Source organism: Saccostrea cucullata, unplaced genomic scaffold, assembly GCF_032062105.1.
Source record: "Saccostrea cucullata isolate Sc308-1 unplaced genomic scaffold, CSIRO_AGI_Scuc_v1 ctg450, whole genome shotgun sequence".
Taxonomy (NCBI): domain Eukaryota; kingdom Metazoa; phylum Mollusca; class Bivalvia; order Ostreida; family Ostreidae; genus Saccostrea; species Saccostrea cuccullata.
This window is the reverse complement of record NW_026924387.1, coordinates 106,398-122,586: the sequence shown is the minus strand read 5'-3', so window position 1 is coordinate 122,586 and position 16,189 is coordinate 106,398. Positions and strand designations below refer to the sequence as shown.

At 32.7% G+C, this 16,189-nt stretch overlaps 2 protein-coding genes across 23 annotated transcripts in view; one reads left to right on the top strand and one right to left on the bottom strand.

Annotated features, from left to right (window-relative positions):
- The window catches only part of LOC134266323 (sorbin and SH3 domain-containing protein 1-like), a 72,313-nt gene extending 65,532 nt beyond the window's left edge, over window positions 1-6,781 (bottom strand). For 21 of the 22 annotated variants that reach the window (XM_062748542.1, XM_062748543.1, XM_062748544.1 and 18 more), the window contains exon 1: window positions 6,623-6,781. In XM_062748542.1, the coding sequence (XP_062604526.1) occupies window positions 6,623-6,715 (93 nt within the window). In that variant the 5' untranslated portion in view covers window positions 6,716-6,781. Of the gene's footprint in view, window positions 1-1,932; window positions 2,091-6,622 lie in introns of those variants that run through there. The other variant, XM_062748558.1, reaches the window with a different exon arrangement.
- A 255-nt stretch (window positions 6,782-7,036) lies between these two features.
- The window catches only part of LOC134266328 (rap1 GTPase-GDP dissociation stimulator 1-like), a 29,826-nt gene continuing 20,673 nt past the window's right edge, over window positions 7,037-16,189 (top strand). The window contains exons 1-3 of the mRNA XM_062748578.1: window positions 7,037-7,254; window positions 14,551-14,661; window positions 15,786-15,920. Of these exons, the coding sequence (XP_062604562.1) occupies window positions 7,251-7,254; window positions 14,551-14,661; window positions 15,786-15,920 (250 nt within the window). The 5' untranslated portion in view covers window positions 7,037-7,250. The remainder of the gene's footprint in view (window positions 7,255-14,550; window positions 14,662-15,785; window positions 15,921-16,189) is intronic.

The following is a 16,189-nucleotide window of genomic DNA, read 5'->3' as shown; positions in this document are numbered from 1 at the left end:
GAATTAATCATAGCAAGATTATTTCCTTTTACAGAAGATTTAAACATGAAAACTAGTCTAGATCTAACATTATGGTACATGTAGTAGTATCACCAAATGACATGCACAAAACATGAATAATTGAAAGAATTCTCATGCATGTATATATGTATCAAAAAAGTTTCAATTTAAGTTGCTAGAAACTTCTTCAAGTGTACTCAGCATATGTATAAAACTGTCTCCGATTATGAGCAACCTTTAATTAAAATTTCTGCAATCTGCATAATTAACACTGCCATGAAATGATGACATTGACAACCTGTGATAATTCTGAATCCTGGACTTTGACAGAATTGCTTTGGCATAAGGTCATGACATATCTTATAGGTCAAAAGCAATAGAAGTGTACTAAGAGCTTCTATCATTTCTGCATCACAAAATCATGCCATGGTGAGCAGATTTACATTATGGAAACATGGCCTTCACCAAATTGAAGTGAGACTTTGGTTAAGAGTAATTAAGATGTTCTCAGATTATTATATAAGCACCCTTTGGCCCATATATGACTTTTTAATAATTGAAGGTCTTGACAAGAATTTCTCACTTTGGGAAGCCTTGCAATTGTCCAAATGATCTTGGTTTAGAGTCATGAAACATTCTCTAGTCCACCATTGTGGCTTAAGATGAGCCTCTACCATCTCTCCATTACAAATTTTGATTCCTACTTAAATAGCCAAATGCACCACCATCATCAACTTCTGTTGTTATGATATGATCAATTCTTCCAGAAAATCTTTGTGTTGCAATGTGCCAAAAGATCAAATTAGCTAGTAAAAATACATATTGATATGAATTTGAGAACATATAAACCTGTTAATCTATGTAATGCATGCAACTCAGACAGTACAAGATATCTTGCAGGGAACTGCTGATTTTTACAGGCCGATTGAACAATATGGCCTGCATAGTGAGAACAGACCTACACTCAATTATCTTATCTGAGGCTGATAATTAGGAGAAATGGTGTTCTGAGAGGAAAAGGAAGAAGGTGGCTATTGTAGCCATGAAAAAGAAATTAGCCAGCATAAACAAAATTGTTCCACACATACTGGGCTATCTAATCTCCCCAACCCCAATAGACTAAACACACTGTAAAGAAGAAATTTCTCCTCAATTGTTGTCTCAATTGAATGAATTTCAAAGCTACATGTGCATGCTGTTTCCACAATTTCTCCCTATAAACAGTATTTAAAATATTTTTCTCCAATTCACTTTAAAGCTACTTTCTACAGTATTTAAACAGTTTCTTCATCACATTAAAAAAAAAAATATTTGTGTGTCACATATATTTTTTTTAAAATACCTATATATAAGCATGTAAAGTCTGAAATGGTCATTACTTGTAATAGTGCTTTATGATACATGAATTTATCAGAACAGGTGCTTTGATATCACGATCTAACTATCAAATACTAACTAAGAATTCAATATTAAATGCTCTTAAATTTATTTTCAGGAAAGTTTTTCTTAAAAAATATGGGGAAAATGTAACTGATGTAAACAATAATATTCTCGGAAACTCAATTATAAAGCAACATCAGTTTAAGATTGGTTCAGGAAATCCACTGATGTGTTATGCCATTTTGGCAGGTACCATCTGTCTGGTCAATTTAAATACTGATTTTAACCTCCCATTGTATAAGCGATAATAACAGACATTCTACCTTTAGGAACAATTATGGCATATATCTAAATCATCCTCAAGCAAGAAGACAGAAACAAATGGAACTAATTACCGACCATTTCATGGCTAACATGTGTCTCTGATCTACATACCTACATACATCAAATCTACGTTTTCAACAGTTGGTTGCAGGCTTCAATGAAAAATCCTCCCTCACATCTAAAAATTCTCAAATCCCCAGAAAATTTGAAAAACAAAATTATACTTACTTTGGTTTAACTTAAAAGATTTGAATAATCCCACCACTGAAAAAGAGGAACCCAGTTTCCTCAGCAACTGGCACATATATCACATGGGAGAGAATTTACTGGTACATTGACCTCAGAGGTCATCACCATGGCATCAGAATCTATTGTCAGAATTTTTTTCTCTCTCCCAGGATTGTTCATCTCCTCAATGATAAGACTTAAGCACCAACCATAAAATATCCTCAAGGAAGGATTTTCATTTTGAGGAACTATACTGCATTAACTTTGTGTACATTGCCAATTTTCCAAAAATATTTCAATTAAGACTTATTCATCTTTTAATTGACTGCCACTTTTTTGGCATTAGTCATGCTCTAAATATGTGTACGCTGAAGTTAAAATTAAGCAATAAACTTGAAAGCCGTGATTATTATGTATAAACAGGATAGGTTAGAGTGATATTGCTGAGGTTTATCCCAAAATAGAATCGGCAGAGGTATAAATATATAAAAATATGACGAACTCATCTGCCAAAAAACACACAGTTCTGGAGCGATTTTTGTGCTACAGATTATGCATCATTCTGATTACACTCATAATTTAAACATGAAGTTTTAAGAATGAAAACAAAACTTAAATGGCTTTTTTTGGGGGGGGGGGCATAAATGAAAATAAAAATGGACACTTTCCTTGAAGTTTTTTTTACATATGGCTAGTCTGTGCAAATAAAAATATTTAAAGTTTTAACTAACAGGTGTAAGGGTAACCTGGGTTCCAAATGCTTCCCAGCTTGTCCCTTTACAGTATCTAATTTTTATCTTCATGGTGCACTTAAAATGAGCTAAGCTGTAATGCCAGGTTTTTTTTTTTTTGTTTTTTTTTTAAAGCTGAGTCTGTTCACAATTCTGTTATTTAATTTAACACCTAAGTAACTGATTTTTCGTGGAAAAAAACTAACTTTGACAAACAAGATAACATGTTACTTTGCACCTGCACGTGCAGCTACTGGGAGCCTGCAGTATACAAGCATATAACCAGGTATATATGTCAGAGCCTTAGGCCAGATAGGTTCATTAATGATTATACAACCTGCAGAAAGTGTGTAAAAACTACCACACAACAATATATGTTGCTTTAGATGGATGCTCTGATATGGGGGAAAAAAAGAATATGCCAGACTCCTACTTTGCAGTTTCTCCAATCTGGAGAATTTTTCCCTTTTCAGATGAGTGGAAGTAATCTTGGAGATGTTTACCTCTTCATGGAACAAGAGTCAAGACAACATTTTTGGTGAATGGTGAAAGACAGACACATCTTTTGACGATATAAAATATCTGTTGCCTATTTGATTAGCTTTTAATACTTAAACTCAAGTTTACATTATTTCAATTTATACAAGTATAATACATTTCACTGATAATCAACTTTTACCTATTACTGTCCTTTTTTTTTTACAAGACACAACATCAGCAGTTTATGTTCTACAAACTAATAACTTCAAATAATCTTTTTCTGCAAGACCTGTTCAATTTATGGCAAGTTTAAGATGAAATATGTGATGTAGTTGATAAGGTGAATTCCTGAGGAAGGCAAATTTGGGTGGACAGATTTTCTTAAAATTTTGAATTGGTTTATTTTTCTTAAATGCTAAGAAGGAAGATATTTATAGAAAGAGAGAAAAAAATCCTAACAATCTTTATGTTGAAGGATAAGCACCTTTAATTAAAGGTTCACAAGTTCAACTGCACTACATTTTCTTACTGGGTACAATAGGTAAAATACTTTCAATTACATCTCTGATTTAATTTGTTGCCTAATTTTACATTCATATAGCACTTGACCTCATGTTCAATAAACCCATACACTATAAACAGTCTGTTAAAGCAAAACTAACAAATCATAAAATATCATAAAATTATGCAGAGCCATGCCAAGCTCAATTGCCAAAGATTGCATGCATTTTACCTTTAGGTCATAAATCAAGACAGGTGTGTCATGACAATTCTTAATAATTTTGTGCCAGAAGGGTCTCTTATTTTCACAAAATATCAAATCATAATCTTACAGCCCAACTAAGTCCGAGTGTAGTGCTGCACAATTTTTATGCATTTACATAGAATAGAATCATGAATGCATTTAGTCATATTTAAAATTATACAAAAGACAAGATTTGCATTGCAAAATAACTATGAATTGACAGCTTCCAGGAAATGATTCTCTGTCTCAAAAGAAAGGCTGAAACAGCTTTTAAACAATGAGTTACTTTTCTTTGATTAATGAAAATACAGATTATCTCGATGGAATGAAAAACCAGACAGCAACTGTTAGTACATCCCTTGCAAAAAATTGTTTCTATGCTAAATGCTTCTTTAAGCAAAATATTTGTATTATAGCTTGACTGTGGCATTAAGTAATAGCCAAGAGGGGGCAGTTCATTAAGGAAATCTTACTGAAGGTAGCCAAAAAATGATAGACAAACAAATTCCTCACTTCAATGCTAAAACCCATCCCGAGCTGGTTAATGAACTGTGTAATAACATTAACTTGGCTGTTACTGGGTTCCTTCCCCCCTCAACCCTTAATGATTAATATCATACAGATATTCTGAGCTCAACTAAAAAATTATCATGAATTTCTCCTCTTTTTTGGGGGGTGAGAGGGGGAGGGGAATTATTTACTTGTCCTTCTTTTTCAGAGGAAGGGGGTGGGGGAAGATGGATGAATTATTTTTAATCAGGTAAAATAATTTTAAAAGTACACTGACAAAAGTGGAATTTTTGTCTCTCTAGTAATTTGACAAGTACATAAACCAGACAACTCCTTAAATACACATTTGAACAGAAGTTATTTAGGAAACACTTTAGTGTCAAGTCATCAATGACAGATGTGTATTCTATACATGTATAGCTTTTAAACATCATTATCTAAGAGATTTACACTTTAATTCATTGTGGTAAAAATCTCCTCCCGTACCTCCTTGTAATTAAAACAAGTTCTCGGTGTTCTTCTTCTTCAAAAAAAAATCTTTATATCAAATGTTTCAAATTTTATCTATGAAGCGGCACATGTTTCTGTCTTGAGCCTGCTGCTGCGATATTTACAGATTGCATGTAGTTAGGAGTCGGTGTGTGAGCTCCCCTGTATACAACACACTTATTCCGACATTGAATCATTTTGGGCTGGATCCAATAAAAGATCATATACTGGATCAGACAAGCCCTCCCTCCCCTGAAGATTTTCCTATGATCCTCCATCTACCAGATCATGTGTGTTCTGACAATTTTCAGCAAAAACACACTCATGCAAATACTTAATAATGCAAATGCATTTTTTTTGACAAGATTATTCATAATATTAATGAAGTAGGCAATCAACAACTGAACTTATGCATAAATAATGAAAAAAAATTATACAATATCCAAAAACCTTGAAGTTTGATCTGAGCTAGCAAGCAATACATTTTTTCAATAGAGTTAGACAATGGTACATTGATGTTAGCATACAGTGTAATTTTTTCAAAAGATATTTTTGCCCTTTGTTCTTTTAACTTCTGGAGTTCAATTAGAATTCTTTTCAGAAACCTATGAAAAGCAGTGTCTCCTTATACCCTAATATTGTCCAATTTTCCCACTTTCTCAACTATTCAATACTTTACCTTTAAAAACTTTCAATACATAAAGGCTTGCAATTTCCGGTGGTATGAAAGAAGAGCAAACATCAGATATGGATGGACCATTCATATTTCTACATTAAAATGTTCAACCATCAATCATTATCTGCCAAGTTTATCTCAGAAAATTTTATCAAATGAGATGAAAAATGTTCCAGCTAAATATAGATGCTTTCCTATCAGTTCAGAAAATACCTATCTACTGACTACCGGAAACTCAACAGCTGATGTTCATTAAGATTTCAAGAAAAAAAATTTTAAAAGTCATCTTTTTTATATCTATTTGCTATGTTGACTCAGACACCAGAAGTCATGTTATCTGGTTAACTACTCACTTGCTTTTTGTAAAATTATTTTAAAATTTTCATTTTATAACTCAATTGCAACATACAGATTTTTAACTGCAGCAATAATATATTTTATATTACTGAAAGACCTTGTAAAGTTCTCTATGTTTAAAAGATCTCAAAATAAAGGGCACCTTGCATATGTCACTATTATAAAGCTATGTCAACCTAAATCACAATAGAAAGGGAACAAATTTCAGACCTTACAACCACAACACACAAAAATATTTATTTACGTTGGATTATACACTTATAAGCCATTTAACAGTTTTAACTACTGATAGGTTTAAGTTATTGTGAATGCTAATGGGATTAAAGATCAAGATGACATCTCTATCTAGCACTTTAAAATGCTAGAAGATTTTGTACAGTACATTAAACTCTAATAATTGTGTCCAAGAAGATATGGTATAATTAAACGTCAATAGAATGAAAATTAATAAAAAGTTCTAACTCCTTCATTAGTTTTTTTTTATTACTTCAGAGATATAACAAATTTATAAAAGTACTCCGAATACTATCTTTAATGTATTTTAAAATCGTACGCGACTTGTCACTTTAAAAATACACATAGTCTACCCGGTTTACAAATTGACAACTTTCTGCAAATTCTCTCACCTGGGTAGAGCACCTTAAAATAGTTCACAACTTTTTTAAATCAAACATAAGCGATCAAATAGTTAAATATACTGACCTTGGCGACTGAAATCGGTTCATTAAATTCCTTTCCACCCTGGATTCTTAATCCCCAGGGTGGCCCACCCTTCAGAACTACAGCATAAGACATCACCGTATATTCACCTAGACCGCCATCAAGTTTATAAACTATAGAACCAGAAGGAAGAAATATGGAGGTCGACAACAGAAGGAAGTTGGAATTCCGGAGAAGTGTTGTTATGTTTAATTACCCACTTTTCAAAGACTTTTGTTGATGTTAAACAATTTTGTAAAACATTATACCCAAAATATGTTTCGAAAAGGCCTTAAGAATCCTTTGCTGATCACCAGATATATTTTTTCGAATGCGAAACATTATCCATTCGGTTCCCTAAACGCCTTGCAAGAAAAACTGTTTTTTCATATTTCACAAGTCATCAATATGCTTTTAGAAGTGTTTCACAATGAAGAAATATATTCTCCTTGATATGAAAGCTTTTGCTGATTTATTATTGCAAAGTTAAGAAAATATTTTTCCGGGTTTTGTCTATCCTCATCATCGCGTTTTTGTTTAACTTCCGGTGTCATGGCAGCGCACAGAGTCGTTTGACTTTCCACACAATCTAGCATTTTTGACCTGAAGAGAAACAAGCAACCAGCCAATAATGTGTAAGTATCTTGTTGGTATATATGTTTAAAAATATTTAAATAAAAATTTAAGGATGCAAACAATTTTGGGACTTGTTTTAATGACATTACTGATTTGAAAATTGTCATTGTCAGAAGGAAGTGTCTATCGGCACGACGGTCGTGCCGATAAATTTTGTTATCCGCACGACGGTCGTGCTAATAACAGTTCTTATCCGCACGACACAAGAGAGATAACTCTAACATTCATAAACTATCATATCAACGCTGAAGGCTGTTGGTGGGGGAAATTATATATGTACAACGAACGTATACTTTTTACTCCCAACCAACGAACGTATACTTTTTACTCCCAACCAACGAACGTATACTTTTCACCCCAACCAACAAACCAACGAACGTATATTTTTATTTTACTCTTCGTCGTATCTAAATAAATTGATATATATGATATATTTTTAAATATTATTCATCCTTTGTATTATTTTATTCTTGGGTATTTTTCTAAGGTTATGTTGATTGGAGCAAAAATTATAATATATATTATAGCCTGTACACAAATATTTTTCTCAAAATAATATACTTTCCTTTATTTACGGTCTTAATTAGTCTTTCCCTATTTTAATTCTCTCTCTCTCTCTAAATTCTTCCGAATACTTCACGTAAAAATGATGATATGGGTAAAATATTATGTCGAATTTTCCGTATTATTTTTTGAGACGTGTACATGATGCAAGTCTCTAAGTGAAATTGTGCACGTGAATTGCGCCCACAGTCGAGAAATTGACCATGCGGTAAGTAGAACTGCGATAGTTTGAAGGATTCAAGTGTGAAAAAACCTCGTGGATTTTTAGACAGGGGCGACCCTTAGTCCCCAAAATGATAGAGAGAATCCAGTATATGTTAATCTAGCTTTGTTTATAAATATGATATAAACATTTATTAGTTGCATTTTAGTTATATATGTATACTGCATGTATAAAAATCATGTTTTGAATTTCCAAAATAACACCGCATCCGTAAAAAAATATAATAATCATGGTTAGCTTAAATTTATTCTGCTTTATTATTTTAAATTTTATGTACAGCACACAGGCATTTGTTTCGAAAATAATTTTTAAACCCATATTATAATAATAACACAAGGTGTTATTATTATACTATGGGTTTAAAAATTATTATTATACTATGGGTTTAAAATTTATTTTTAAACCTATAGTATAATAATAACACAAGGTGTTATTATTATACTATGGGTTTAAAAATTATTTCCGAAACAAGTACCTGTAGTACAGCATTATTTTACAAAAAAGAAAACTATTATTCAGTATAAAAATGCGAAATTTTATTTATTTAGAAAGAAACACAATTGTGAACGTGATGGATAAAACAAAACATCAGAAAACATGAAAGAAACGTTCTGAAAGAGGGTAACCTTGATTGTTCTTTTAATTATTACCATAGGGAAATCGTAATCTTGATTCATATATTATACTAGTTCATGTTTCATATCAAGGGTGTATATAAAATTAAAATTTGCGTGTCGTATTTCTAAATAAAAATGCCGTTTTTCAGGGGGGGCGTCTTTTCTTTTCTTCTTTTTTTTTGAAAAAATCATATAAGTGCAAAAAAACGGCTAAATCACATAAAAAAAAACTCTTGCATAGGAACTCCTGAATAGTAAGCATGGAAAAAGGTAGGTTAACTTTATGTGGATGTCTAATAAATGAAATTTGTTTTGAGTTTCAACGTACAGAAGCAGAATGACATGTAAAAAATCATATCAAAGTAAAAATATAGCACAAATAAACGTATAATTAATATAAATTAATTTTGAAGTTTGTCGTGCGAATAACGTTTATAATTCGCACGACCGTCGTGCGAATAACTTTAGTTATCGGCACGACCGTCGTGCGGATAACATCGGTAATTAGCACGACCGTCGTGCGGATAGCCTCGGCCTTGTCAGAAGAAGTCATAGCCACAGGTGTCAGGCTTAGCTGAGGTTGGAGAATAGCTTTCCTATCATAAGCTTATTCTGCACAATGTTAATCCTCTGTAAATGTTCATAAGTTTTTGAAAAAGATATTGAACTTTCACAACTCATTTTTAAGAGGGCTAATATGTTTTACAGTGTGGCCATTGGGTCGAGAGCAGTTATTTACTGTAAACAAACCTATACATAACTATCACCTAGGGCTGTATCAGTATATTGAATATTTGATATATCAATATTTAAGAATGTATCATATCGAAATAAAAAACTTCCAATATGTATCGGAAAGGCAGAGTTTCTTACAATTCTGTGAAAAAGTTGGATTTCAATCTGACGGCAAAGCTGCATTAGGTTATATTTTTCACTGTTTTGAATGAAAATTGTTCAATAATGATTAAATAATTAAGGATGTACGTTTCTCATCTTAGATAAATATTATAAAACACATACACATCTTTATTTATCATGTTGTTTTCACAGTCATTAAAAGTTTGAGTTTAAAGTACATGTAATTTGTTAGGATAGTGAGACATGAACTTCGAAATGGGTTATAAAACAATTAGTTCTTATAAAATTCATGCAGTAAATGAATCATATGACTCTTTTTATAGACTTTTTAAAGAATCCAATATATCGAAAAACGCTTTATAAATATCATATCATATCAAATTTTTTTGCTCAGTATACACAGCCCTATAATATTCCCTATCATCTGTTCATTAAAAAAAGAAGAAAATAAAACAAAATCACTTCCCATGCATTGGGATTGTGATTCCGTACTTCTCAGGAGTTTCTGACAAAATTGGAAATACCCGAGCTGTTTAACAGTCTAGTCGAACCCTCAAACGGGGGTAAACGGAAGTAGGAAAACCGTACCCTCAAACGGGGGTACGCGCATGCGCAGACACTCAAAAAAGTACCGTTTTCACGGAAAAACGTGTGGTCCACAAAATATGCTCGTGCAAAGTGATGGATTATTTCTTAGCTCTGTATGTACTCAAATTTGATAGATTAAAGATGTTTAAAGAGATTGTATTGCGAAAAAGTATATGTTTATTGCAAAAATCGAGACTTTTACTCTACCAAAGTTAACGTATTCTGTGCCTTGACCTCCATGCTTGATACAACTAGATTTTCTTATTCATAATTTAATGAAACGGATGAATAAATAAACAATGATTTGTTTAAAGTTGAACTACATATAATTCCTTTCCCCGGTATTACAAATTTTGTGTAATTAACATGTTATTTATTATTTTTCGACACTTTCTTGTGTGCCCATCCGAATTTCCTCTGTCCTGTAAACAAACTTTTGTGCTTCAGAAATGAGGTAAATAAAAACGAAAAAAATTTTATTTTATTTTTTTAATTGAAAACAAAGGTGTAGACAATTCATTTTTGTATGTTTGTGATTTTTTAAAAAATATCTGTTTTTAAAATAAGAAGAGTTATCGTTCTTGAATTCCACTTCCGCTTTCGCCCGTTGCTTTAAGGGAAGGAAAACCCTCGTTTGAGGGTATACCCCCGTTTGAGGGTTCAACTAGACTGTTTAAGTGATGAAAGTATGATATCAAATAAAAAGTCCTTGACTCAAACAATAGTTTTGTGGCATGGGGATTGCATTAAATCGTTGTTTGTAATTTTTTTCATGTAAGTTGTTGCTATGCACCGGAAAGGATTATTGGGAGTTTGGAATTTCTTCACATGGGACAAAAAAATTTTCTTGGAACAATGTGCAGTTTTCAACCCAAATTTCCTCCATTCTTACACATTGTCTATGGAGCTTGCTTCAAACAATGGCCAGATTTCAACCCAAATTTCTTCTTTTTGTACATATTGTCTATCATATGGAGCTTGCTAGGAAAACAGTGCTTCGAGTCCCTTCAAGCCGAAATTTCTATTAGAATGGTAAAGCAAACATCCCCTCTTTTGTACTTAAGGCATTCAGTGTGATTAAATAATGTGCCTTAGTTGAAACTGAAAGATTACTGATTCAGAAACCATTTAGGCAAGCTCAGTTTCATTTGTATAATACAAATTCCATACCTCTCAAATGTTGTTTTTGCATAATACTAAATGACGTCACAATTTTCAATTAACTTTTAAAATCTTCGTTCACTCCAACATTTCCATCCTGGATTTTTTCGGAAACATATTGTGTAGGTTTTTGATAAGGGATTTACATATAAACATAATTGTTTTGCAATCAAATCTAAAATGGTACATGTATTCACATACCTAATGCAGTTATAAACCTTTATGAATAAATATATATTTTTATCTAAGATTGAAAAAATTACATGGACATAAAAATATATATTTATTCATAAAGGTTTATAACTGTTGCCTGTCATTGTTGTCATCACTGTCATCTTCTTTTTACAATTCCATCTCCTTATCCAGAATGGGCCAATTTCAACTAAACTTAGCACAGGGTATCCTTGGGTAAAAGGGAATTATATTTGTTCAAATGAAGGACAACACCCTGCTCCAATGGATGATTCAAGTTTGTTCAAATCATGGCCTTTTTGAGTTAGGGTGGGGGCCACTAATGGGCAAACAAAGTTTTACATGGGTATGTACCGGTATATATGTAACATAGCTTTTAAAAATCTTCCTCTCAGTGACAGCAAAGCCATGATCAGTCAATTTTTATGAAAGCATCCAAAAAAAGAATATACAATGTATTTACCCAGGGGCATATTGCAAAAGATAATCAAAGTTTTAAATACATTTTTCCTCAGGAACAGTAAAGTAAAGATCAAATATATTTATTAAGAAACATCTTCAGATAATTTAGATATGAATTGGTTCAAAACATAACCCCAACCCCCACCCCTCCCCGTAATAGGATGGGTCCTCAAAGGGCAATCAAGTTTTACATCTGAATATATAGAAAAAGGAATTTTGTTATGAAGGCAAGGGCCTTAGATACACAGGTGAGCATTGTGGCCCATGAGCCCATTGTTTATATATATTGATAAATTGATTGACTAATTGTCGCATTTCAGTCCAGTGGTATCATCCTTGGGGAAAACTACTAGACTTTGACAGTATGATAGGATAAAATCAATAAATATTTGAGAAAAGATGAGTAGATATGAAACTCCTGAATAGGAAATATTTGTACACACAAACTTTCCACCAATTAAAGTTCATCAATGCAACATTGGAAAATGCAGTCATAACATATATCTACTGAATGCTAAGAAGTCGAACAGAGTGTGAAATGGTAATATTGGCTTATTGTGGACTTTAAAAATGCATCAATACTTCTTCCTAGAAAATATTACTTGAAGTTACCATAGCAATATCTTTCGAACAATGTTACACATGTAATTCTGAAGTTATAGTATGGTGCACTTCAGACAAAGAGCAGATTATATTTTGTTTTGTAGATTTTTGTGCCAATACTTTGTTTTAAGATCTTGGAACAATATAAGTCATTGAAAAAAGAATTCCCTTGGGAAAATACAGATAAGTCTGTTTTTGAGAAGCTATTCTTGTGATGTATTAATATTGTACATCATTGGCTTTGCACTGGTACATGTATGAGTAAATACTTCAGGTAACTATATATGTAATAGCTATTTTTCTTATTTGTGAACTACATCTTTATTTCCAGAATGCAGAGTTTTGAATACTTTATTTTTTCTTTTCTTCTTTCAGGAGGAAAAATAACTTATTTTCATAGTCTAAAAATTATCATGCATAGCAAAGCTATATTTTGGAGTAAAATTGTGCTAATCACCCCTTAAGAAAATTTTTGCTCATATTTTGACTCCAGTTTTAATTTTCCTATAATGTAATTGTTCAGATTTATCTCTCCAACACTGAGAGTTCCACAGAGGTAGGGTGTGCTAAAATGTGCAATCCTGACCCCTCAGACATCAGAAAAACCACATTCAGTATACCAGGTATATTAAAATGCTGTCGTGAGTAGGATAGATTTTTCATTAAATCTTTGACAGGACCTGTTCCACTCAGGCAAGCCCCTGGGAAATACTGTTTTGGGTATTAAATTCTGAATTTTTAATTTCTGGGATGTATTTTGGTCAAGGTCAGTGCATGTCAAGGTTATTTAAGAGAAACTTTAATCACTGGATCTTAAGTCTTGAGATAAAGTCAAAGGAAGGTTGAAATATAATGAGCTTAGCCTTATGCATACATCACCATCAGGGGGATCAAGTTTCATAGATTTTTTTTTTCCAGTGGGAATAAGCTTAAAGAACAATTCTTTAGCAAATAAGTATTATAATGCTATTTTATTTAATGTATCCTTCATTTCCTATGAAGTATTGGAATCAATGAGTTAGAGTATGTGAACTATACATTTCAGGAGAACGAAGCCCCAAGACTTCTTTTTGAAATCTTTCCATTGCTGGACTGGTGATGTTTTGAATTGGGATTTATTTGGTAAACATATAAACAAATTCAAAAAATTGATTTTCATCACTGCTACTGATGGGAGATTTGTGGAGAGACACGATATAAAAGTCTAAATGTCAATGAATATCCTGATAAAAGTATCGTTACTAAGGCAATTAAACTGAAATATATGCTGCTGAATTCTTCCGAGTCCATCCTACAGGATCAAGATAAAATGTCTCAATCGCCTTTGACTCCGTAACTTGTAAAAAATTAATTTAGGATTGTCTAATGGGAGGCATTTATCCTCATTACTGCAAAGATTCTAAATTCAAATTATCGCACTGAAAGGATTTGACTTCGATTTTCCTAGGAAATGCGATTAGTTGTCGTAGCCTTTAAAACAATCAATGTGAGTGAGTTTATTGCACAATAGGGGTATGAAGGAATTTTTATTCTGTAGAAAAAGCACTGGCATCAGGGATGTGACCTTTGCTGACCCATAGTCATTGCAGTTATGAATATTCCTGGAGGCAAATTATTGGGTAGACAAATGTTTCTGTGACTCTTACTCCGTCACTCCATCAATGAAAGAAAATCCCGGCATAAACTTCTACCGTTAGTGTGGGAGCAGTGGGCTCCGTATTTGTAATTTTAAATGCCCGGCAGGAAAAAAAAAAGATGATTGACTATAGACTGCCAGCATTGGAGATTTTCTCTTCACACAAATACAGATAGCTTTGTATGGAGTGTCACATTCCCACCAGATCAGATCGGGATTAAAGAGATCATTATTAGATTGACAAATATAAAATATTTCTTTTCACCCTTCATTCAAAGGACATTGATTTAATGTGTGTGTGTATGTGTATACATTTGGCCTGATACATTAGCTATTTTTGTGTGTGTTTAGTTAAGCATAAAAATGATGGAGTCTACTTTATCTTGTCCAGCGGAGGAAACGGAGGACATCCTGAATATGGTCGAGAGTCTGAGGGTGACGTCGGACGAACCCGAGAAATGTCTGGACCGAATCCTCAAGTTCCTCCTGATCGAACAAGATGGTAGGTATCAAGTTCTGATTTAAATCTTTTTTATGCATCACTGATTAAATCGGTAGATTATTTTTATTGCCTGATTAGGTATTGACCATCAGTTATTGAGGCATTTTGTATTAAAAACAGTTATTTTTTTTATTGATAGGAAAATAATAGTGGGGTTTGCATTGGTTATGGCTCTGTATTATTTTGTAATTGCAGGGTTTTTCCAATGATATTCCTTTTTCCTTTCTGTACATGGGTTTTTAACTGCTTTGAGCACTGGGGGGCAATTAAGACTGCATTCTGCATTATTGACGATTGTTAATTAGTGGGATTTTACAAGGTGTGCTTGAAATAAATGTTTGGTTGCCCAATCAGTGCTTACGGCACTTGTTATTTCGGTTAATTGATGCTAAGTTAAGGCATAAAATAAAAGTTCTTTGCAGGTTTTAAAGTGGATTAAAAGCAATAATGAGATCAGAAAAGCAAAAAAACAATCACTGGTTACTTTAAGTCCTAAATAGGAAGCAATGGGGAGATGCTTGTTCTTTTACGTGTGATGGACTTCAATTCTACTTTTCTTTGTTGGAAGGTTAGTTGTAAGTTCTGTATCTCAAATCACGATATCTTTAAAATTATGGATAATGTCAAAGTGTTTGGGAGGTCTCAAACCCCCCCTCCAAATCTTTAAGGATGAACCCTGGATAACTTGAATCCTCAGGGTTTTTTCTCAGTCCCATTGAATTGAGATAACAAGGTTAGACTGTATACCGGTATACACGTATTAATAAGTGCATGGAACCAAACTAATAGCCATAATATTAAGTGGTAATGGTACAGTGGTGATGCTTGTAATGCCATTTACCTTCAAGTTATTTGAAAACTAACTTGTGTACTACATGCAGGCATTAATATACAGAAGAGAAATTAGCATTGACTACATGTCCACATATATTGATTCTTACAAAAATATAATAAACAATATGCATAGATATAAAACTAAAAGATTTTTTGTCCAGAATCCCATTATAAACAAATCAATAATGTGTCTGTATTTCATAAATGAGGAAAACTCAACTTTATGGTGAAAGTTAGTATTTATTAAATTGCATTTTGATTCATTTAGAAATTTTGTTTTTTATTAACAGAAGAGGATTTGGACCAAGCGTTGGAAGCCGCTGTGGAGAAAGGCATGCTGGGAGATCTTTATGACATTATGACACACACCTCTAATGGTACATTATGCAAGGTCATCCAAATTCTGGCAGAACTCGGCAAAACAGGTACAACATTTAACCCTGATCACAATTCACAATAGCGGTTAGCGTATAAGCAGAATTTTAAGCAAGGATTCAATTTCGGCATTATTAGCGAGGGTGCTGAGATCGGTAAAATTGAATCTTGCTAACAATTAATTTTTTGCAAATGAATTTTTTATTGAGCATTATAAAATCCCTGAAATTACTTCTCGCTAAAGATCTATATAAAGCTAAAGATCTATATAAATTTTTTAGGATAAATTGCTAAATTGGTGTCTCAAAAAATTTCTTCT